Source organism: Lontra canadensis, unplaced genomic scaffold (assembly GCF_010015895.1).
Source record: "Lontra canadensis isolate GAN:19392208 unplaced genomic scaffold, GSC_riverotter_1.0 scaffold81, whole genome shotgun sequence".
NCBI lineage: Eukaryota > Metazoa > Chordata > Mammalia > Carnivora > Mustelidae > Lontra > Lontra canadensis.
Genome location: NW_022631075.1, coordinates 4,780,310 through 4,805,189, shown reverse-complemented (window position 1 = coordinate 4,805,189; position 24,880 = coordinate 4,780,310). Strand labels below are relative to the sequence as shown.

Below are 24,880 nucleotides of genomic sequence, written 5' to 3'. Positions count from 1 at the left end.
CTTCTCATGAAGGTCTCTGATATTGCTCCCAGAACTGCAAAAATAACTGTTATTTCAATTGGCTTTACCCAAAGGCCATAGTATACACAAGGCAAAGAAGTCACCTCTTATCTCAAAGTATGCTCCCTCTTATTATCTAAACAAACTCACCAAAAAGTTGTGATGTGTGCATTAAATATTAACATATGGCTCTAGCTCCTAACATACACTAGGTAATCAATAACTACTTGTTTAATGAATTAAATGTAACCCATCAAATTTGCTACCGTCTATAGAATTTAACATTGCAAACCCCTCAACTCTTCCAAATTAATCCCTTGTCCCAACAGAGAAATTAAATTCTAACAAAATTGTTTTGCCATCCTTTCCCCCCTTATGAGTGCCAGACCATCTCTTCGTGACTTCCTCTCATTCTTCTCAGTTCCAGTCAATGGGGGTCTCAGTGAGGTGTGGGTCAGCTGGAATCAAGGTGTGATTTCTTTAGACTCTTGGGAGATCTTCTAATGGGATGGGTTCAGCTTCTTCAACAATAAACAATTTCTGCAGGCTCAGAGACACAAAAACAGGCCCTCACCTATAAAACTTAAAAACAAGAAGCAACATGAACACTGTAGTAATTTAAAAAGGAATAATAACATTTTCAAGGAAAAACAATACTCCTAAAGTTCAATACAGTTGTAACTTTAAAACACATGGTTGTTACTAGCCAGCAACATAACATTTTCAGGAAAAAGAGGTTAATAAGAAAACAGAAAAAAAGTGAAAAAGGAAAAGGCTTCATGACTTCAGCCTCTCCAGGGTGTCAACCAGTCTGCATCAGTTATCCAGAATCCACCATCTGTGAACTTAAATGCAATTAGGAAAAATCCCCTATTTAAAATGTGTGATACTCAAAAAGTAGTCTATCCTTGTTAAAATAGAGATATAAAATAAAAACATAGATATATCTATGCTCGTGTGTGTGTAATCAGAATGATAAAAAGTGATTAGTGGTATTGGGATAATGGACTACTTTATTTAATTATCTGTACCATGATTTTGGTTTTCAAATGTTCTGTGAAGTAAATGAGTTACTTTTTGATTGGGGTAGGAGGGGCGTCTTACGAAATTGGTTTTTCTTTGGAGTGTTTCCATTCTTACTTACCTTCCTAAAATTAGTGACGTTCTCCTGTGTCCAGGCCTCCACTCTCAACTGCCACACAGACTTTCTTGCATTGATAGCAGGGCGTGCACCATGAAAAATTCAGAGCTTTACACCATGGGCAGTCCCAATTCTTTGGACTGCCTCCTGAGGCAGGCTTCCCCTGGAGTTGGGAATCTGAGACTTTTTTCCCTTTTAGTGGCTTGGCTTTCTGCCCTGGAGGCTGCTGTTTCTTGGGGCTTTTTCTCACACCACTGCTCCTGCTGCTTCCCAGTGGGGATGTCCCCTGGGGCCTCTCTTGATCTTCTTGCCTGTGGCTCTTGCTGTTCTCCAGGGGGTACTTCTCCTGGGGCATCAATGGACATTCCTTCTGACTGGAGCTTCTGTCTTCCAGGGGTGTTGTCCTCTGAGGTCTCTCCAGATCTTTCTGGCTGTGGCTCCCACTGTCCTCCAGCGAAGTCTTTCCCTGGGGACACACAGGACCTTCATCTTGGCTGTGGCTTCTGCTGTCCCCTAGGGGACATCCTCCCTGGACGGTCTCAGAATATTCCTCCTGGTCACAGCACCTCTGTTCACACAGTGGTGCCATCTGCTCCTGGACCCCCACTGCAGCCCATTGGCCAGGTGGGTATACCCCCAGAGGTGGCTTCAGGGGCATCTGGAGTGGGACTGCTGTTGCGGTTGTTGCTGCCGCTGCTGTGTCTGCTTCCACAACTACTGAGTGTGGTAGATGTGCCCAGTATGGGAATCCCATTGGGAATGATGCAGAGAATGGGAATGGATGTGGCACCTGCACTGGCAGAGAGGTTTGCAAAGCCTGGGCCCAGGAGCTTGGAAGTGCCTGCACATAAAGCATGGCTGCAGGAGCTGCTGCTGCGGCTGCCGGAGCTGCCATCCGGGCGTCCAAACGGTGCATGGCCTGTGCCTCTGTGGCCATCATCTTGCCCTTCTCATCCATATCCTCTGGCCAGGCAGAGGCCCCACGCTGTTCTGCTCCTGACTCAGAGGTGACCTCCTGAGGAGGTTGGTCAACCCGGCCCGACTTCTCTGCCCGGAGCAGTCGCCCACGCAACACATTTCTCTCATCCAACACATGCTGCAAAGCAGCCTGCGCACATCGAAGCTGTACAGCCACCTCCTTGCGCTCCCTGCATAGCCGCTGCAGCTCGGAGGCCAGGGCCCAGGCAGCGGTCTCTCGCTCCTCTACCTGTTCCTGCAGCCTCCGGACCCGGCGCGCCTGCTGCTCCCCCTGCCTTGCGCCCACACGCACGCTCAAGGCCAGCGCGCTCCAGGCGCAGGCCCTTTTGATGGCGTGCGGCACCTGAGGGTCCGCCACCACGGCCAGAAGCCGGTCCTCTACTTCATTCCAGGGCCGTGAGCGGAAGGCCACGTAGAAATCTGGGCCGCCGCCGTCCAGGAGGACTTCATTGTTGATGAACCTGATCACCTCGGTATGGCGGAACCCGCTGGCGTGGTCCCCAAAGTCAACCGCCATGGCTGCTGCGGCCTAGTTAACCGACTGCTGCGGCCTAGTTAACCACCCGCCTCACAGGCGATGCCGCCGCTGCTGCCGCCAGTAAAGGTCCACCCTTCAGCTCCCTACTGAGTCCTGCCAAAGTCCTCTCCCAGTCCTAGCCTCCTCCTTGGCTTCTTTTGTCCCTCACTACCAAGTTTTTCCTTAAAAAAAAAAAAGGAAAAGAAGAAGAAAAAAGAAGGAAGGAAGGAAAGAAAGAAAGAAAGAAAGAAAGAAAGAAAGAAAGAAAGAAAGAAAGAAAGAAAGGTGGATTCTCTCACCACACCAACCCCCAGTGCGCGAAGGGCGACGATAGCGTGATGCGTCACAGACAACTCTGAGACACGCACGCCACCGCAAGGTGTGCTGGGACCCATCTCTCAGGCTAAGCGCCCCCTGGAAGGCGAACCGGGTGGATTCTAGACACGGACGGGGCACATCAGATTCCTAGGCGATAATAATAGTTGTTGCTCATGCACATAAGGTCTTGGATGGGACTTTCAAACACACACACTCCCAGTCTAAAAGAAAGGGTGAATCAGAGAAGGCCAGAGAATTTCTGGGGGAGGGAGAGAGTCGAGGTGGAGTCTGATGTTGCCGGACCCCCTGTTCGGGGACATAAATAGGGTGCAAGCCTGGGGTCTATTAAAATCTAGAAAAGGGGCAGGACAGTGTTGACAGTGAAGGCTGTGGTTGTGCTACTGCTGTGGGAAAGGGAATGAAGCTGCACGTTGGGGCAGCAGTGGGAACCAGGTAAAGAACAGGAATATGTCATCCCAAAATACGATACTTTGGCACATTACTTTGAGTTGAAGTTACTTAAGAAACAGCTGATATAAGCAGGACATTCTAACCCTCCTTTGTGCCCCTGAAAGGAGGAACTAAATCACCCAAGTGAAGTATACCCACTCTATACTCTATACCCAAAGAGTAGAAGGCACCTTACCACCAGAAATAGGGAATGAATTTAGGGCTGAGAAGGCTACATAAAATACCTTATTACTTCCTCACTAATTTACAACCCCAAACTCAAACCTCTTTGTCTTATGAATTCTTCACATTTTCCGGGGGAGAGGGGCTTGAAGTTATAAAAGCTGCCTGCTTTGGTCACTTTTTTTTTGAGTCATATTTATATGGGGTTCTTATATGTATGAAATTAAATTTGTTTTTCTCCTATAAATCTGTCTCATATTTATTTAATTATTAGCCCAGCCAAAGAACCTAGAAGAGAAAAAGGGAAAAGTTCCTCATTCCCACCTCTGCAGTTTTGAACCCTGACCTAGGACCCTCCACTACCTGGACATTACTCATTCTGGGGCTGCTGCACCTGAGAGATCCTGGGATCCGAAAAGATCTAAGAATTCTTACCACATCAGTCTCCTGGATCTCACGGGGTCTGGCAGAAGTGAAAGAGAGGGTCCTTTTCTTTTTCTAAATTTAATTTTGCAGAATATATTTGTGTGATCAAGTTCCTTGGATATAGTGACTCTGGTAAATATTTATTATCAGTACTCTCGTTTTCTTACTTTTCTAATATTTTATTTATTTATTTATTTGACAGAGCACAAGCAGGGGGAGGTCCAGGAGGCAGGAGAGGGAGAAGCAGGCTCCCTGCTGAGCAGAGAGCCCAATGTGGGGCTCAATCCCAGCACCCTGAGATCATGACATGAGCCAAAGGCAGACACCTAACTGACTGAGCTACACAGGCGCCCCCAGTACTCTTGTTTTCTATTGATCTCTTTCCTCCCAAAGATGGTCATTGTTTTCATTTGTCTCTGTCCTTTTTGTCATTTGTCATAAGGAGGGAAACAATAGGGTAGAATGTTTCACAAACTGGTGAGTTCACGGTTCTCACCAGACTGGCATCTGTTTAGACAAACTTGGCTGTGGGTCCTTTATGTAAAAACCAGATGAGGTTTTCTTTTCATCTTGTTCTGTCCTGAGTGTATGGCTTTGTGACCAGTAAGAATATTCCCTCTGGTCTCTGCCAGCCAGAAAGTACAATTATTGGCTTGCATCTGGTAGCCAGCCAAATGGGCTGGGAATCCAACATATGAACTCACAGACAACATTCTCTTTGTCCAACTGTGCCAGCTCTCAGGGGAGTTTGCCATGAGGTGTCCCAGTTCATAAGGGGCCTTTGTTGTCTAAACCATTGTTGTCTTGTTAGTGCTGAAAAAGTATAATTCTTTTTTTTTAATTTACTTATTTATTTGACAGAGATCAAAAGTAGGCAGAGAAGTAGGGAGAGAAAGAGGAGGAAACAGGCTCCCCGCTGAGCAGAGAGCCCAATGTGGGGCTCGATCCCAGGACCCTAAAATCATAACCTGAGCAGAAGGCAGAGGCTTAACCCACTGAGCCACCCGGGAGCCCCAAAGTATAATTCTAATAGCACCTGCTCAGTGGCACAGATTAGTGGGTCTATGATCGGAGGCATTTCACATTCTCATGGGAAACTGGAGACATCATTTTCACTACACCATTCTTACTACTGGTGAAAACAAATGTTTTGTTTTCTTAGGCTAACTCTGGGATTGAACTCTCTGGATCTTGTGAGCACTGCATCTTTTGCACTCTCTTTTGGGATGCCTCTTATGTTCATGGTTAAGCTATAAAAAGTCTTATTGGTTTGAGTCTCTATTGAGATTAATATAAGATCCTGCTTGTCAATGCCAGACAATAAATCCTTTGAATTAGAAAAACTTCAATATTTGAAAAAAAATTAAAGAGCTCTCATCCTAAACAAATGCCTTGTTTGTACCTATGGAAAGATCAAATTATAAAGTGGATACAGAGGAGTATAATTGCTAGTCTTAGAGACTCCCTTAATAAGATTAAAGAACAGAAATTAGACTTAGAACAAAAATTAAACAAGATGGGATTGAGAGGGAGACAAACCATAAGTGACTCTTAATCTCACAAAACAAACTGAGGGTTGATGGGGGGAGGGGGGTTGGGAGAGGGGGGGTGGGGTTATGGACATTGGGGAGGGTATGTGCTATGGTGAGTGCTGTGAAGTGTGTAAACCTGGCGATTCACAGACCTGTACCCCTGGGGATAAAAATATATTATATGTTTATAAAAAATAAAATTTAAAAAAAATTAAATCCACATCCAACATAAATTCCTCTTTTTAAAATCCAGCTGTGTCACTAAATTGTACAACTGAAACTAATATTACAGTGTATGTTAACTAACTGGAATTTAAATAAAAACCTAAAAAATAAAATAATAAAATCCAGCCCTGTCTCCTCAGCAAATTCCCTTAGCTCCTAAAATCCCTCCATGTTTCCCAGAAAATCCCTTAAACATCTAGCTGCCTGTTTTAACCTCCCTTTCCCTACAAAATTTACTACAAGCACTCTGGCCTGGTCTCCAGGTCTAGGGTACATATGTTACTCATGTAAATGCTGAAAGTCAGGAAATGAATTTAGCAGAAACACAAAGATAGGTGGTACAATTCATTTTGCCCTGTCCCTTACAACTCCCCCTCCTCTCCAGAGCTCTGTAATTGGGCTCATTCATATTTCTCTTGGATGCAGGGAACAAATCATATTTCAATAGGAAAGAACAGATTGGATTTCTGGTGACAGAGTCAATGGTGAGAAAGATATTTCTCTTTTAGTTGAGAGGCAAAGTGGAAAGCTTGGGGGTAAGGAAGTAAAAAATGAAACAAGATGGGATCTGGAAGGAGACAAACCATTAGAGACTCTTAATCTCACAAAACAAACTGAGGGTTGTTGGGGGGAGGGGGGGAGGGAGAGGGTGGTTAGGTTATGGACATTGGGGAAGGTATGTGCTATGTTAAGTGCTGTGAAGTGTGTAAACCTGGCGATTCACAGACCTGTACCCCTGGGGCTAATAATACATTGTATGTTAATAAAAATTTAAAAATTAATAAAAAGAAAGAAAGATATTCCTCTTTTGCAATAGATTGAGCCAAGAAAGAAAGGAATGAAATAAGGTAAGAATCAACAGTGAGAAAAAGGTATACAGGTCTGGTCCAATCATCTTGGGAAAGTGGTCTCCTTCAGCTGTCATCAGCTTCAATTCCTAGAAATCTTTATATTCACATCAGCAGTTGGAGTGCAGATCTAGTCAGGTTTTGGTGCTTTCTGTAGATGTGACACACGGATCCAAGGGTCTATTCTTTGGAGTTTGGCAGCACAGGGGTTGGTTAACAGTACCTGATAGGGGTCTTTCCAACAGGGTTGAAGAGAGTCTTTCTGGACATGTTTTTTCTAATAGATGAAATTCCTGAGCTGCAAGGTATTATGTTTAAGGTCTTTGTCTCTGCGGAGTACACTGTGGAAAGATTGCTCTACTAAAGCATGTTTATTCCCAACAGAAGCATTTCAGCCTTTGCAATATTTAAGCTTATCTCCTTTTACCATTTCTGGATCAAAAGAAGCAGGGGCCAAGGACACTGGCCATCCTGTGAGAGTTAATGAATTCCAAAAGGGGTTGACCTGAAATTTAGAACCACTAATGCCAGTGCTGTTGGCTGGGATATTTGAAGATTCTCTACAAATTTTGCCCAATAATGCTATTAGTGCTTTCAGTTAACCCTGAGGATTGAAGGCAGTAAGCACAGTAGAAGTGTTGTAACACTGGTCAAACATCACAGACCTGTTAAATTGAGTTCCCTGGCCACTATGGAGTTCAAGAGGATTTCCCAGGTAGGGATGATCTTTTCTAGTAGAATTTTAGCCACAAAACTAGCAGTCCAGTAAGAAAACATACAAACCATTACCAAGACATGTTTATATCCATGAGATTGGGGAAGCTAAATAAAATCCATCTGCCAAAACTTGAATGGTCCATTGGGCAATTTGAAGGGTCCAGGAGCAGTTGCAGACTGCTTTTCCTGAATTATATTTAGGTCAAGCAGGATAAGCAAAGTAGGCAGTATGTGATCTTATTAATATTTAGTCACTAGTATTGGCTTTAAAGGTTTTTATCAGTAGACTAATAATTCATTGCATATGTAGTAATGGGAATTTTAGAGTCTCTGGCAGCACTGGATTATTATTTGACTAAAACCAGAATTCCTTTTTTATTGAACCAACATTTAGTAGATTTCCAATATTGTTTTACCCTTTTCTGCAGCCAACTGCTGGACATCTCTAGTCAATTTTTCTGGATTATTATTTGAGGGAACATCACTTTGGACCAAGGCAGAGGTTTAGTTGTTTATTCCTTTGAGAGCAAAATACTTTGCAGAAATAATCACCCTGGTGGTTTCCATTAGCCTCCAGAGAATCGAGTTTGGGATGTCCAAGGAACTTGATACTGGACAAAGTGTCTGCAAGAATATGACATCTAATAATATCTAAAGGCCATTGTTAATTTTATCCCTGCTGGAAGTAAGGAAGCCTTGCTGTTTCCATAACATTCCAAAGTCATGAGCTATTCCAACATACCTACTGTTAGTATAAATATTTGCAGTTTGGCCTTTGGCTAAAATGCAGGCCTAATCAAGAATGGGAGAAGATATTCTCAAATGACAATACAGACAATGGGCTGATATCCAAGATCTATAAAGATCTGCTCAAACTCAACACACACAAAACAGATAATCACGTCAAAAAATGGGCAGAAGACATGAACAGACACTTTTCCATAGAAGACATACAAATGGCTAACAGACACATGAAAAAATGTTCATCACTAGCCATCAGAGAGATTCAAATCAAAACCACATTGAGATACCACCTTATACCAGTTAGAACGGCCAAAATTAACAAGACAGTAAACAACAAGTGTTGGAGAGGATGTAGAGAAAGGGGAACCCTCTTACACTGTTGGTGGGAATGCAAGTTGGTGCAGCCACTTTGGAAAACAGTGTGGAGATTCCTTAAGAAACTAAAAATAGAGCTACCCTATGAACCTGCAATTGCACTATTGCATATTTACCCCAAAGATACAGATGTAGTGAAAAGAAGGGCCATCTGTACCCCAATTTTCATAGCAGCAAATGGCCACAGTCACCAAACTGTGGAAAGAACCAAGATGCCCTTCAAAGGACGAATGGTTAAAGAAGATACAGTCCATATATACAATGGAGTATTATGCCTCCATTAGAAAGGGTGAATACCCAACTTTTCTATCAACATGGACAGTACTGAAGGAGATTATGCTGAGAGAAATAAGTGAAGCAGAGAAAGTCAATTATCATATGGTTTCACTTACTTGTGGAGCATAAAGAATAACACGGAGGACATTGGGAGATGGAGAGAAGTGAGTAGGGGGAAATTGGAGAGGGAGACAAACCATGAAAGACTGTGGACTCTGAGAAACAAACTGAGGGTTTTGGAGGGGAGGGGAGTAGGAGGTTGGGTGAGCCTGGTGGTGGGTATTATGGAGGGCACATATTGCATGGAGCACTGGGTGTGGTGCATTAACAATGGATTCTGGAACACTGAAAAGAAATAATTTTTTTTTAAAGAGTATACAATTCAGTCTGTTGGACCAGTTTAGCCTAGGGCAAAAGTGTTGCTTCAGTGACTTCAAAAGGAGTTGCAATAGCATACCCAGCATAATATTTATCATTTTCACCTTTTAAATAAGAACCATCAGTAAACCACGGAGAGTTAATGTTATACAAACCAGTTTCCCATAAGTTATCATGGAGAGTCAGGAGGTGATCTGTCAGAGTCAAAAGCATGAGGGGTATTGCCATAGAGAAGGGAAGACAAATGGCAGGGTTAAGATTATTACAGTGAGAAAAAGAAAGTTTGAAATCCAATTTTGACAGTAGCCAGCTAGTCTGAGAAAACCTAATTAGCACTTAGTTTGGGGATGTTCAGGATGTCATGAAGCCTATTTGGATTTAAATACAACCGTTGTTCTGAATATCAGGTTCCGCAAATGTCCAAGCTGAGTCTGAGCAAATTGCAGTTTCTCTTTGGAGATTTTTGTCCCTTTAAGGTTAAAAGTTTTAACAGGTAGATGCTGCCTTCCTGCGAAGAGGCCTGAGAGGGGGAGGAGAGAAGCAAGTCGTCTACATATTATAATAAATTAAAGCTTCCAGGTAACTTTATATCATCTAAATCCACTTTTAAGATTTGGGAGTAGGGAGGATTTTTAGTAAAACCCTGGGCCATTACTGTCTAGGCACACTGCTTTCCTTCCCAAGTAAAGAATTATTAACTGCCCTTATCCACAGAGAACTCAAGCACGGAAAAAATCTGATGGAGCAAATAAAAGATATAGGAATGTCATCTGATTTACTTAGTTGACTATTTTGGTTCCTATCAAATTCTAGAATCATCTCACCCTTTCAGGAGAAAAATTCCAGCCTGATATTTCTCTAAAGAATCTCAACCTAATACATGAATAGGGGTGGAGGAACTAAGAAGAAGAGTATGAGTATCTCTTAGAGGGCCTAAATGAAAGGGAATAGGTTTATAGATAGAAACCTGTTTGAATTTATTAAAGATCCCCTCTCTCTGAATTGTTTCAGTACTTTGACATAAGGAGTTATTTAATAACAATAGGATCGAGCACCAAAAGTGTAGCTCCAGTGTTCATAAGAATTCTCTAAGCCCAGTAAGAAGAATGATTGGGAAAAGTCCTGTAGTTCCTCAGAACTATATAGCTGGGTGTTTGAAAGGTATTGGAAAGGGTGGTTAAAGGGCTAACCACATATAGGATGCTTACATTTGGAACAATCTTTCCTACAGCATCTTGTTTTTTTTTGCAAGAGTGGCAGAGTCCAGGAGGGGTTTGGTTTTGTTTAAGGGCTTCTTTTTGTTAGATCTGGAAATCAAAGATCTTACTGGTATTCCTTTTATTTGAATCCTCTAGGGTATAGGTGAGCTGATTTGCTAAAAAACTGAATCTAGGGTGGATACTTTCCCATTCCATCCTAGTTCTCTTAACTACAAGAGAAAGATCCCAGTTCAGCCCTTTAATGAACAGAGTTGAAGGTTACCTTAGTGGATTCAGCTTCCATAAGAAGGGCAGAATTTTCCTTAAAAACAATGTGGAAGTGATTGTAATAGTTGTTCAGAGGTTCACTGATTTTCTGAATTGCCCAGCCTGATCATATAAAAAGGCAATGGTGTTGGTCTCTCATTTAAAATTCTAGAGATTTGTTCAGGATCATCCCAATTAGCTGTTTTCATCCAGTGTTGGGCTTGGCCTTCACCAACATGCATGTGAAGTAGCTGGAACAAATCTAAGGAACGTGTTTGGTAAGTCTGAATGACTATATCAAATTCCTTGGCAAATCTATGGAGAACTTCAATAACTCCAGGAAAATCTTTGTCTATGGCTTATAGTTCAGCTTTATCTAGGGGACATGGGAAATTAGGGGCTTAGCATTAGGACCTTAGCAAAAGAGATGATTTTAGAGTCCTGAATACACCTGGAAGCCTCAAGATACAAATTGAAACAGGGGTTCCATTCAATTTGTTTTATTTTAGAACGATGGTTCTAAAAAAAAAAGTTTGGGGAGATCAAAAGCATCCCATGAGAGCCATTGGAATTCTAAATTATTTTTGGTTAAATTGGTCCAAGTAGTAAAAAATGCACATGAGCAGGGACCATAGGGTTTGTTTTTTTTTTAAGATTTATTTATTTTAGAGAGTGAGAGGAAGAGTGGAGCAGAGGGGTAGAAAGAGAGGGAGAGAAAACTTTAAGCAGTCTCTGCACTAAGCACAGAGCCTGATTCAGGGCTCAATCTCATGATCCTGAAGTTACAACCTGAGCCAAAACCAAGAGTCAGACACTTAACTGACTGTGCCACCCAGATGACCCAGGACCATAGTTTTTGAACATAAAACTGGCTGGGGTAATAGAAGGAGGTCCCTCCTAAGAGAATTTAGCAGATGGGGATCCCATTACTCAAAACCAGAGGATCAGAAGACAGAAGAGTACTCAGCAAGAACAACGGTGCCTTCATAAAAACAAGAACAGATCCTAAATAAAGTCAGAGAGCTCCACCAAAAGGAAGGAGTTCATATCCAAGAGGAGACTTACTTAACTGAAAGGAAGAAGATGACTCACAGAAGTAGAGAGCACAAGGGACTCAAGTGGGTACTTCACATGATTCCGGAAATCATTAGTTTCTGATGGGTTTGTCTCCTTTGGGTCCCTTCCTGGTCACCGTGGTCACCATGTAATGTTGACCTTAGAAAATGAAAGATCCAGTTATTTTACTACCAATTTAGTGTATTCAGGAATAGCAGAAAATTGCAATTCAGGACAAATAAACTATGGCAAACCACTGGCAAGTCTGGAGGATAGAGGAGATGAGCCTGCTTTTAGAGAAAAGAGAAAGCTGGAAGGGGCTGTTTTGCGGAGTTCTCATTGGCTCAGTTTTTGCTGGTCAAGGAGAAATTGTTCCTCCTGCTGGGGTATGAAAAGTTTCTTTCTCATGGGGGAATGTGAAGTATGATGTTCTAGAAATAATTCCAAGTCCACTTAATTTAACAACCTCAAACTTCCTCTCTTCATCTGAACATGTGTAGATATTATAAAAGATTGGGACTTTAGAAACAGAACTGTCCTGTACTTAAGAAAAAGATAGAAACTTAATTTTAAGAAATAATTACCCTACACTTCTGATAGTAGAGAAATATACCACAAAACTCCTAAGAGAAAACATACATTTTTGCTCCATCCCTTGAAGATGTAAATCTTAACATGTCTTTGAAATATAAACAACCCAGGAGATAAAACTCTGCCCACAATTACCTGAGACTGAAGAAAAAAGGGAAGAAAGAAGCTTTTTAATATACAAACTTCGTTAAAGGCTCCTTTGCCCAAACACTAGTTCACAGCCTTCTTAAGATTACTTATCAAAAACAAATACAATTCTTAAGAGTCTTCTCCACAACTATTAGTAAAAAGTTTTAGCTATCTGAGCAGGTACACATTTTACTCCAATTACAGAAACAGTTTGAATCCAACTGTTATTTATAAACTAGTGAGTTCCGTATTACCGTACCTAATTCATGACCAAAATTTAGAATGAAATTTATAAGATCTCTGTATGTTTATGTATGTCTATAAATGTGTGTCATGTATATGTGATATTTTCCTACACCAGGATGGTATTGCCAAAATTAATTTTTTAAAGGCTCCACTTAATGGCTTAAAAAAAATGCTGATCAAAATAAATACTTCTAAGCTTTCAGAAATATATTTGAAACTAACAGAAATGTTTTTGAAGTTCACATGATTTGGAATAATCTTCAGTAAATAAAAGCTAGCTTAATTATATTGGTTTAATTTAAAAAAAATAATGTCTTCAGAGTTATCAACATTAAATGTAGTGCAGACATACAACTTTTATTCCACCTGGGCTTATTTGTCAAATAAGTTCATATTATCTCTGTTACAAAATTTGTCAGCAAGAAAAGTAACTTAAGATGATGGCTAGCTGCTTTAATATCTCGTGAAATTTTCATGAGCAATATAGATATGATTGCTTTAAACAAATGATTTAAATAGATGTAAATGAGATAAAAGTTTATAAGTAAAGTTTTCAATAATAATTAAATTGTATAATATGTCTACTTAAATAGTTTCCAAAATCTTTTTTGGTAACTTTAAACCTTAAAGTTTTGATAAATTAAGTTAAATGATGGAAATTCACTGACTGGATCATTTCCAAACAAAATAAAATACTGAAAAATTAGTTACTAAACATAGGTCTAACCCCTTTTGGCTTCTTATTACAGAGAAACTAAAGATATTTGGCTTGGTCAGTAAACATGTCCTGTGCCACATTGAAAAACTGTACTATCTAAAAAAGTATATGCTTCTAAAAATCAAGAAATATATTCATAAATCTGCCAATCTAAAGAATGTTGGATTTAACAGTTCACAATTGCTCCCTTATCAGCTTTTACTAGAAATTAAAGTTTCTAAGGATTAAAAACTATAATTAATTTAATAATTAGTTAACTAATGAGTTAATTTAGTAAGTATACTTAAAACTCCCAGAAATAGTAAGGGAAACATCTCTATAAGAAAAAAGTAGGATGTGTTTTTGACTAAGAAAAGTATGAGGTATGGAAATGTATTTTGTTAAAGGAAAAATAGTAATTTTGTTTAACATAGAAAATCTGGTAATTTCTGAGTAACAAAGAAGAGAATAGAGAACAAACTAAATGGATATATAAAGTTGAAAAGGGAGAAGGAAAAAAAGCTTTCCTTGTGTAGTCAAGCGGGCTAAAATTGAATAAATGTAAGGGCTTTTAAAATAAGTTTTAATAAAAATTGTATACTTATGCTTGTGTAAAACTAAAACTTAATATTCTTTCTTCTGCTAAAAGGACAAAGTTTTCTTTGACTATTGATCTTCTTCTGATAAGAGATTATGAAAGACTTTTCTTTACCTTTTAAGTAATCTGATTAGAAAACAAAGATTCTGTGTTTTATCAAAATAATTTAGTGTGTTTCATGCTGTCTTCATCAGGTCTTTCATTGTTTAAAACTCAGTCTTCTCAATGTTAGAAGAGCTAAGACACTTAATGGACTGAACCACCCAGGTACTCCATAACCTTTTAATACTTTTGACAAATTTCCCCCAAATCAAATTTTAAATGAAGTTGATGTAGGAAAGACATTAGGGTTCAAAGCTGATGGCCAAGAAAGAATTCTTGAGATGTACTTGGTGCAAAAAGTTAATTTTATTAAAGCAAAAGGATCCATGGGCAGAAAGCTTCATTGGGGTCATGAACAGTGACCCATTATATACTTTCAAATTGGGAGAGGGTTAGGGAGAGTGTAAGTCTCTAAGGAATTTTGGAAACAAGTTTTCCAGGACCTTGTGGGAGCTAGCTATTATTGGAAAAAGGTCATTGATTACCATCTAACAAAACCTTAGTCATGAAACCCTTCAGATGTATATTGGTGGGCCATATTCTTGGGGAAGATTGATTTTCAATCTTGGGGGTTTAGAGATAAAAGAAATTTCTAAAGGAAAGTTTGCATCTTAAAGTAGGCTTGCAAGATCCTGGAGTGAGGTGGTGAGGGGTCAGAATATGATTGCCTTTTGCCCTTAGCAAAGTGTCAACACCAAGGCAGTTGAGTCTCTAGAGGAATGTCACTCAGCCTGTTTCAAGCACAGAGTCAATTACAGTCAATGGGCTGTAGGTAATAAGAAAATTTAATAATTTTTCTTCTGTCTTTGGTCCCCACATCAAAATCATTTTAATCTGGAACAAACTTTGAGATTTCCAGAGGGTCCATGGAACATCTCAAAGTTTTGTTCTCTCTCCTCCTAGTAAAACTGTCTAATGTTAAACATTAGTGTTGTTTATGTTAAATTACATGAGAAGCATTGTCAAATAAGAAGTGATAGTTAACCTCCTTAGGTTATGTTCATATGTGTATGGGTTATTAATGTAAGTGTTACAGAAATTATATAAGATTCCTAAAATTGATATGTAGTGTTATTAGTCATAATTCCAATTATTAATATTCCATATGAAAGTGTATGTCACAGAAATAACCAAATTTCCTTGTCAAATATATTATACTGAACTCTTATCAGATCTTTAATTATGGCCATTTTTAAGTCCTTTACCATTTATACACAGTTGCTGTTTAATTCTGATGCTTTTGTGAGAACGTTCCTGCAAAAGTATTTCATCTTCAAGGAGACCCATGGAAGGGATTCTAACAAGTACATATTTCAGATGACTTTCAGACCATACCACTAAGGATTTACAGAACTCTAATGAAGAACACGACAGCTTCATTAAACTGCTAATAAAAGATCAAGATAAAAAAATTAATTACATGGGACTGAATGAACTGATGAAGATGATTGTATAATTTAAATGAATTTTTGAAACATTTTTGCTTATTTAATTTTTTTTCTAGATTTAAGGAAGCTATTTTCTCTTTTCTCTTAAACTACCAGCAGTTTGGTAAAGTATACTTTTGTGAAGATAAAACAATTATTTTTTTCCTTACCTGATCTCACCAGAATTCATAAACTCCTGGTGAGTATTCTTATTTTTGTGGTAGTATAATTATTTGTAGAGTTCCATAAGAATCTGTTCTTGTAACATGACATAATTGGAAACATTAGTTATATGACCAAGGCTTTGACTGGAATGTCATATTTGAAAAAGATGTACATAGACCCAGATATGACCAGAAATCCGTAAGGACTTAAGGTTGACTTTCAGGAGCAAATAAAGCCCCTTGGAAAAACAGTCTAGTAACTTGTTTACAAGGTTCTGGACAACCTTACCAGATGAGTAAGGAAAATTCCTTCCTGCAGGCTCAGGAATCAGGATATTTTGGGAACCTCAATAAGAAAGGAATTAATCCAAATGTGTAAGTATTGCAGATCAAGACTGATGTTGTGTCCTTGGCTTGGTTTCCTAGGCTCAAGAGACTTTAAAGAGTTCAATCTGAATTTTTTTAATGAAAAGTATTCTAGTGAAACAGACTTAAAGGAGCTTATCTGGTCTATCACTATATTCTTGCTGTACTTATGAAAATAATCAAGTTTATTGTTTAAGGCCAAGTTTAATGAGATTAGACTTATCTTGCAAACAAATTAATCTTACTTTGTTTATCTCTGATAGAAATGAGGTGACTTTCTAGAAAAAAGTTGTTTTCAGTAAAATCTATAACACAGTCTTGTGGATATCAGATTCTAGTCTTATTTATTGTCTTTGAGGTTTTGTTATCTACCTGTAAATTGGACTAGACTACCCAGGATTCTAATATCTGACCACAACTCTCCAAAATAATATTTCTAGTTTTTCTCTCTCCCTTCTGACTTGAAACGATTAAGAACTAAAACTGCCCTTTTCCTGAAGCCATGCAAGATAAAACTGGACAACTAGATATAAACTTCAGAGAAATTACAGCAGTTCATGTATGGACAGTCTTCATGTCTGTTGCTGTGTGGGCCACTCAGAAAGATCACCAGGGACATTCAAAGTACAAATAGGAAAATCTGTAAGAATTTCCACTGCTTGCCTGCCTTCATTCCATCACAAGATGCTTTGAGCAAGATATCTAAAAATATTTTGACTGGCTGCCCTCAGGACTCAGACTGGGTTTTTAGTCCACTCCAAATATTAACCATTGTTTTCCTTTTGTTTCCATAGGAATATCTCTTATTAAATACCTGATGTACATACTTACACCATAAAGGCCTAACTTTGGGAGCATACCTACAGCACTGCCTCCTGAAATGAAACACGGTTGTTTAACTAAACTGACCAATTTTCAAGACTAAAAGACTAGATCAGTTAAATGGAGAGATCTATCAACTCAACTTCTGAATTGTGAAATTTCTTGCAAGTTTCAAAGGTAGGACTGAAGGAGAGCAGAATATGCTACCCCAAAATATGCCATTTTGGAATATTGATTATTTTGAATTAAAGTTACTTAAGAAAGAGCCGGAACAAAAACGACATTGTAATCCTCCTTTGTCTCCCTGAAAGGAGGAAATAAATCTCCCATGTGAAAGGTACCCTTCCTGAGGCAGAAAGGTAGAAGGCATCCTTATCACCAGAAATAGGGAATTTAGGGCTAAGAAGGCTGTATAAACAAACTTTGTTACTTATCACTAATTTACTACTCCCAAAATAAACCTTCTTGTATCCTCAATCCCTCACAGATTTGTTGTTTCTTTATTTAGAAGGTATGAAAGCTGGTTGGTATGGGCACTTCTTTAAGTCTCATATTTTTATGGGGCTCCAGGACATATGAAGTTAAATCTTTCTCCTATTCACTTATCTAATGTCAATTTAACTATCAGACCAGCCACAAACCTAGAAGTGAAGAAGGGAAAAGCTTCTACCCCTGCATAGGTTCAGTTGTGTACCTGACACATGAGTAAAGGGAGAACCTGATAGCTATAAGGGATTGTAAGTCTCAAACCATTGGGGAAGGTTGGTGATGGGCACTAGAAAGAGAACCACTGTGATACTTGAGTGGATAAGGAAGAAAGGGAAGCCAGACCAAGATGTTCTGGAAAAATAGGGAGCTATCAAGAGCAGGAGGTTATAGTGAGGATGAGTGACCTGGTTCTGTGAACAAGAGGGAAAGACATTTCTGATTTCAGCATTCCAAACTGGAGTACTCTGATGGATGATGAGACAATGTTTGTGAGTATGTATGGAAAGGTGAATTGTGGATGTTGAATCTTTCTGGGGATTTCCAGAGGACACCACAAGCCATGTAGAGTGGTTTACAATTATGGAGTAGAGCAAAGGGAGCTGCCCTTTGCTCAGCTCCTTCTCTTACTTCTTGGTTGCCAAACTATCCTCAAGCTTCCTGCTTAGTTCCTGCCTAACTTTTTCTCACAATAAATATTAAACTTTCCCTTATCAACAATCAAGCTAACTCCACATATGATTTAGATCCCAGCCTCTCCCATCTCTTCAGAAATTTCAGTCCAGTCATGGTCTCCCCACTCTCTTTTCTATGTTAGTCTCTTCCTCTCTACTTGCTCCTTCCCCATCACAGTATGAATAAGCTTTTAAGCTTTTTCTATGCTGTATAATGTTCTTGTCTACATTTCCTGTACATTAATCTCCACCCATAAAACTGCAGAAAGTGTTCTAAGGGCACCACTAGTAACCATCTCCCCTCTCTTAATCCAACTTTCTTCTAACTTGAAACGTCTGTGGTCTTTGCCTATGTTGACCACTTCCTTTTTGAAATTCATCCTCCTTTTTCTTTTGGAACACCAAACTCTCTCAAATTTTCTCCCATCTTTATGGCTGTTCCTTCTTAGTTTCCTTTTGCTGCCTGCTATGTTTCCATTCATTCCTAAATGCTGGCATCTCCCTGAATGTTGTCCTCAGACCCCCTTTATTTTTCCCCAGGCACTTTCCCTCATTTCAGATACTTTATCTGATCTTGTCTATTCTCTTGTTCTTAACTACCATCATTAATTGTGAAAGACTCACACAGCTTTCAAGTCCTCCTCTGTGTCCTACTAAGCTTCAGATTCATGAACAACTTTCTAGAAAGCTTTACCTGGATCTTCCATATTCACCTTATTCTCTACAAGTCCTAAAGTCATCAACACTACTTTGGATGAATGGATTGCCAACTTTCTCAACATTTCTAAGGATCTGCTTCCTCAAAGAGTTGTTGCAAAGGTAAAATAAGAGCATATATATTATATGTATATGTATTCATATATATATAGTCTTATATATATATGTATATGTATCCATATATATACTCTTACATATATATGTATATATATGTGTATATATATATGTATTCATATATATGTAATTCTCCCTTTCAATATATCATCCTCATTAGTATTAAAGAAGTCTTCATGCAGAAGGTGGGAGTTTATCTGGAAAGTGTGATTTGGACAGCAGGTAGAATTTAAGTGAGGATAGTCAGAGGGGAAACAAACCTGAAATTGACAAAAGATATTTCTCTGTTATTTACTAATGACCTGCTTGGCCAAGATTTGTTCCAGGTCACCCTGTTCTGCCATATCCAGTTGAATTATATTGCTCAATTCATATGACAACTGCCTCTTGTGCGTTCATTCCATTATGTTTTTAGAAGCTGTCATCTGGTCCCCCACCTACCTGCCTTCTACATTTCAGCTATTTCCATGGATGCTCTTTGCTAGAGCTACACATCTAATACCACCACGGAGGCACCATGTGTGTACTGGCATTTGTGATATTTGCAGGATCTATGTTGCCTTCTGGGTGCTGAAGGCATCATCTGCCTCTGATCAGAAACAAAATATATTCTGTATATGCAAGTAAAAACAGTAGGGTTGTTGAAGCATAGAATTAAGACTACACTTGAAATATGCAGAAAAATAAAAATTCATATTAAGGGGATAATTATGAGGGTAAACAATTTTGTATATAATAATCATCTTCTCTTAGGCCAGGAATAGAAAAAGAAAAAGAAAATGGACAATTCCAGCATGACCCTGAAATATGAAAAGCCACATTTGATGTGCTTATCTAGTGCTTTATATAGATAACAAGATAGATAACATCTTTCCCTAAAAATAACAACTTTTTAATGCTTGGACCAGTTCAACTTGCTTATCATTGAGTAAATATTATAAGTAGCAGCACTGTTTTTACTAGCTATATAAAAAATCATTCAGGTGTAAGAGGAAAAATTATCAATATTACCAGCTCTAATTTTCAAATTGGCACTAATCACTGTTGCATATTAAGTGAAGGTAGAAGTGATTCCATTTATACTAAAAGTAAAGTTGTTCACTGATGATTTTTCAATAGTCATTTGCATATTTATGTTATAAATAATAATAATGGTGCCAACAAAAAGTTTCTTTTCTGGCCTTTTTAAGCAGTAGTAAATAATAGACAACTTTTTAGTACTTACTCTGTGCTACATGCTTTGCACACTTGGTGTGCTTTATTTTATATAATCATCACCACAATCATGTAAGTTAAAAAACAGTATTACCTCCATTTTTTAAATAAGTAAAATGGGGATTGAGAAAGCTACATAATTTTTTCAAGAGCCCACAGCTAGTGTGTGGGGAAGCCAGAATTATTACCTTGATTGTTTCAGCACAAAACCCATGTTCCTAATATTATATATACTGCCTACAATGACATGTTTCCCCAGAACTCTGATACCCAAACTAATAAAATCAATGTGTGATAATGTGATAATATATGTGCCCATGTACAACCCAGCTGTCCCATCAGGACTACCCCAGCACAACATGCACCAGGACACCCCTGGCTCATGTGCACTCTAACTCCTGCTGTCCTGTAATTTAAAAAAGAATAACCAAACTGAAAAATACACTAGAAAGGATCAAAAGCTCATTAGATGATACAGAAGAATTGATCAGTGATCTGGAAGGTGGAGTAGTACAAATCATACAGAACAGCAAAAAGAAAAAAGAATTTTAAAAAAATGAGAATAAGGGACCTCTACGACAACATCAAGCACAGTAAAATTCATGTTACAGTTGTCCCAGAAAGAAGAGAGAAAGAGAAATGAGCAGAGAACATATTTGAATTAATAATGGCTAAAAATTTCCCTACTGTGGGAAAGGAAACAGATGTCCAGGTCCAGAAAGCACAGAGAATCCCAAACAAGATGAACCCAAATAAATCCACCCTAACACATACTATAACTAAAGTGGCAAAAGTTAATGATAAAGAGACGATCTAAAAGACAGCAAACAAATAGTCACATACAAGGGAAACACTTTAAGACTATCAGCTGTTTTTTCAGCAGAAACTTTGCAGGTCAGAAAGAAGTGGCAGGATATAGTCAAAGTGTTAAAAGGGGAAAATTTACAACAAAGAATACTCTACCTGACAAGATTATCATTCACAATTGGAAGAAAGATAGAGCATCCCAGACAAGCAAAAGCTAAAAGAGTTCATCACCACTAAGCTGGCATTACAAGAAATGCTAAAGGGTCTTCTTTAAAGGATAAAAAAGGATAAAAGTTGGTTCACAACTAGAAATGAAAGAATATATGAAAGAAAAGAAATCTCACTGGTAAAGGCAAAAATAGTAAAGGTCATAAATCAGCCACTTTAAAAGTTAGTATGAAGGCAAAAAGACAAAAACAGTGAAATCAACTCTAACTACAATAAGTAGTTAAGGGACATGCAAAATAAAAAAGATGTAAGATAAGGTGTCGGAAACATAAAGCATGGTGGGATAGTGAGTAAAATTGTAGTGTTTTTACAATGAATCTGAACTTAAGCAACTATCAGCTTAAAACAGGCTATTATTTATATAGATCAATATATATGAACCTTGCAGTAAATTTAAACCAAAATTCTTCAGTAGATACACAAAAATAAAGAGAAAGGAACCCAAACATAACATTAAACAAAACCATCAAGCCAAAGGGAAGGAACCAATAGAGGAAGAAAGGAATAAAGAACTACAAAAACAACCAGAAAAAAATCATCAAAATGGCAATAACTACATGCTATCAATACTCACTTTAAGTATAAATGGACTAAATACTCCAATCAAAAACCACGGGGTCAGAGAAGGCCTATATATATGCTGCCTATAAGAGACTCACTCAGATCTTAAGATACACACATATTGAAAGAAGTGTATGGGAAAAGATGTTCCTTGCAAATAGAAACAAAAAGGAAGCTGGTGTAGCAATAATCATATCAGACAAAATTGACTTCCAAAAAAATACTAGAAGACAAAGAAGGGCATTACACCATGATAAAGGGATCAATTCAAAAAGAAGATATAACATTCATAAATATTTATGCACACAACATAGGTGCACCTAAATATATAAAGCAAGTATTAGTAGACATAAAGGGATAAATTGACAATAATATAATAATAGCAGAAAATTTTAACATCTCACTAACATCAATGCCTAGATGATCCAGACAGAAAATCAATAAGGAAACATTGGCCTTGCATGGCACATTAGACCTGAATTATTTAATAGATACATATACAACATTTCAGTTTAAAACTACAGAATACACATTCTTTTCAAGTGCACATGGAACATTCTCAAGGATGGATCACATGTTAGGTCACAAAACAAGTCTCAATGAACTCAAGAACATTGAAATCATTTCCAAGCTTCACTCAAGCATCTTTTCTGACTACAATAGTATGAAACTAGAAATCAGTTATAAGAAGAAAACTGTAAAACACAAACACATAGAGACTAAACAATATGCTACTAAACAACCAATGAGCCAATGAACAAATCCAAGGAAATAAAAAATACCTTGAGACAAATGAAAATGGAAACACAACTTCTGAAAGTCTATGAGACACAGCAGTAGCAGTTTGAAGAGAGAAGTTTATAGTGATATAGGCCTATCTAAAAAAAAACCAGGAAGAATCCCCACAGAACAGTCTTACTGTATACCCAAAAGAACTATAAAAATAACAAAGACCAAAGTTAGTAGAAGGGAGAAAATAATAAAGATCAAGCAGAAACAAATGAAATCAAGACTTAAAAATATAGCAAAAGATCAATGAAAGTAAAAGTTTGTTCTTTGAAAAGACAAAATCAAAAAAACCTCTTCCCAGACTTATGAAGGAAAAAAGAGGACCCAATAAATAAAATCAGAAATGAAAGGGAAGTTACAACTACTACAAAGGATCTTAAGAGACTGCTACAATTATCTGCCAACATACAGGGCGATCTAGAAGAAATGGATAAATTCCTAGAAAGACACCACCTTCCAAGACTGAATCATGAACCAAAGGGAAATCTGAGTAGGCTGATCACAAGCAATGAAACTGAGTTAGTAATTTTAAAACCCCCATAAAACAAAAGTCCAGGAACAGATAGCTACATAGGTGAATTTATACCAAACATTTAAAGAAGAGTTAATACTTATACTTTTCAAACTATTGCAAAAATTTGAAGAGGAATGTGTGCTTTCAAACTCACTTTATGAAGCTAGCATTATGCTGATAATAGAACCAGATGAAAACACTACAAAAATCAAATTATAGATCAATATTCCTGATGAACACAGAATTAGTAAACCAAATTCAACAATACTTTGAAAGGACCATACAATGTATCAAGTAGAACTTACTCCATGAATTCAAGGATGGTTAAACATCCACAGATCAATCAACATGCTACACCACATTAACAAAATAAAGGATAAATCATATGACTATCTCAATAGATAAAAAAAAAGCATTAGAAAATTCAACAGAATTTCTCAACAAAGTGGATTTAGAGAGGACATAACTCAACAGAATAATAGCCATATATGACAAACTCAGAGCTAGCATCATACTCCATGGTGAAAAGTACAAAGCTTTTCTTCTGAGATCAGGAACAAGACAAAGATGTCCACTCTCACCATTTTTACTCAACATATTATTGGAAGTCTTAGCCATAGCAATTAGGCAAGAAAAGGAAATAAAAGGCATCCAAAATGGAAAGGAAGTAAAACTGTCACTATTTGCAGGTGACATGATACTATATATAGAAAACCCTAAAGACTCCATGAAAAACTATTAAATAATGAATTAAGTAAAGTTGCAGGATATAAAATTAGCATAAAGAAATTGGTTGTATTTTTACACACTAATGAGCTATCAAAAAGGGAAATTAAGAAAAAAATCTTATTTACAAACTACATTAAAAAATAAAATACGCAGGAATAAATTTAAGCAAGGAGGTGAAAGACCTGCATTCTGAAAATATAAGACACTGATGAAAGAAATTCAAGATGACACAAATAAATCGAAAGATACATCATGTTCATAGACTGGAAGAATTAATATTGTTAAAATGACCATACTACTCAAAGCAATCTACAAATCCAAAACAATCTCTACCAAAATACCAGTGATATTTTTCACAAAGCTAGAACAAATAATCCTAAAATTTGTATGGAACCACAAAAGATCCTGAATAGCCAAAGCAATTTTGAGAAAGAAGAACAAAGCAGAAGTTATCACACTCCCAGATTTCAAACTTTTCTATAAGCTATAGTAATAAAAACAGCATGATACAGGCACAAAAATAGACATATAAATCAATGAAACAGAATATAGATGTCAGTATTAAACCCACATTTATATGGTCAATTAATCTATGAGAAAGGAGGCAAGAATATAAGAATATAAAATGGAGAAGACAATCTTTTCAATAAATGGTGCTGGAAAAACTGGACAACTTGCAAAATAATGAAACTGGACCACTCTCTTACTTCATTCACAAAAATAACTTCACAACAGATTAATGACTTGAATGTCACACCTGAAACCATAAAGTTCCTAAAAGAAACTACAATGAGGAAGCTCTTTGTTATTTATCTTAGCAACATATTTTTGGACCAGTTTCTTCAGACAAGGGCAACAAAAGCTAAAATTTAAAAATGAGATTACATCAAATTAAAAAGATTTACACAGAAAAAAAGTCCAAGTGGAAAGGCAACCTACTGAATGGGAGAAGCTTTTGCAAATCATATATCCAATAAGGAGTTAATATCTAAAATATAGAGAGAACTTACACAACCTAATATCAAAAAACAACCTGGATAGGTATTTTTCCAAAGAAGACATACAGATAGTCATCAGATATATGAAAAGATGCTCAACGTCACTAATCATCAGGAGCATGCCAATCAAAACCACAAAGAGATATTACCCCACACCTGTCAGATTGTCTATTATGAAAAAGACACAAAATAACAAATGTTGGCAAGGGTGTGGAGAAATGGGAACCCTGGTTCAGTTGGTGGGAATTAAAATTAGTGCTCCCACTATGGAAAACA

General features: G+C 37.8%; 1 protein-coding gene across 1 annotated transcript; it reads right to left on the bottom strand.

The window, feature by feature from the left end:
* Window positions 1-422: 422 nt before the first annotated feature.
* Window positions 423-2,642, bottom strand: LOC116882141 (testis-expressed protein 13D-like). The gene is made up of 2 exons (XM_032882369.1): window positions 1,145-2,642; window positions 423-582 (listed from the first exon to the last, which is right to left on the bottom strand). The coding sequence occupies exon 1, from the start codon at window positions 2,634-2,636 to the stop codon at window positions 1,155-1,157; it is 1,482 nt and encodes a 493-aa protein (XP_032738260.1). The 5' UTR covers window positions 2,637-2,642; the 3' UTR covers window positions 423-582; window positions 1,145-1,154.
* Between the last annotated feature and the right edge of the window lie 22,238 nt (window positions 2,643-24,880).

Coding starts and splice junctions, on each gene's coding strand:
- LOC116882141 (XM_032882369.1), bottom strand. CDS start 2,636: ATGGCGGTTGACTTTGGGGACCACGCCAGCGGGTTCCGCCATACCGAG.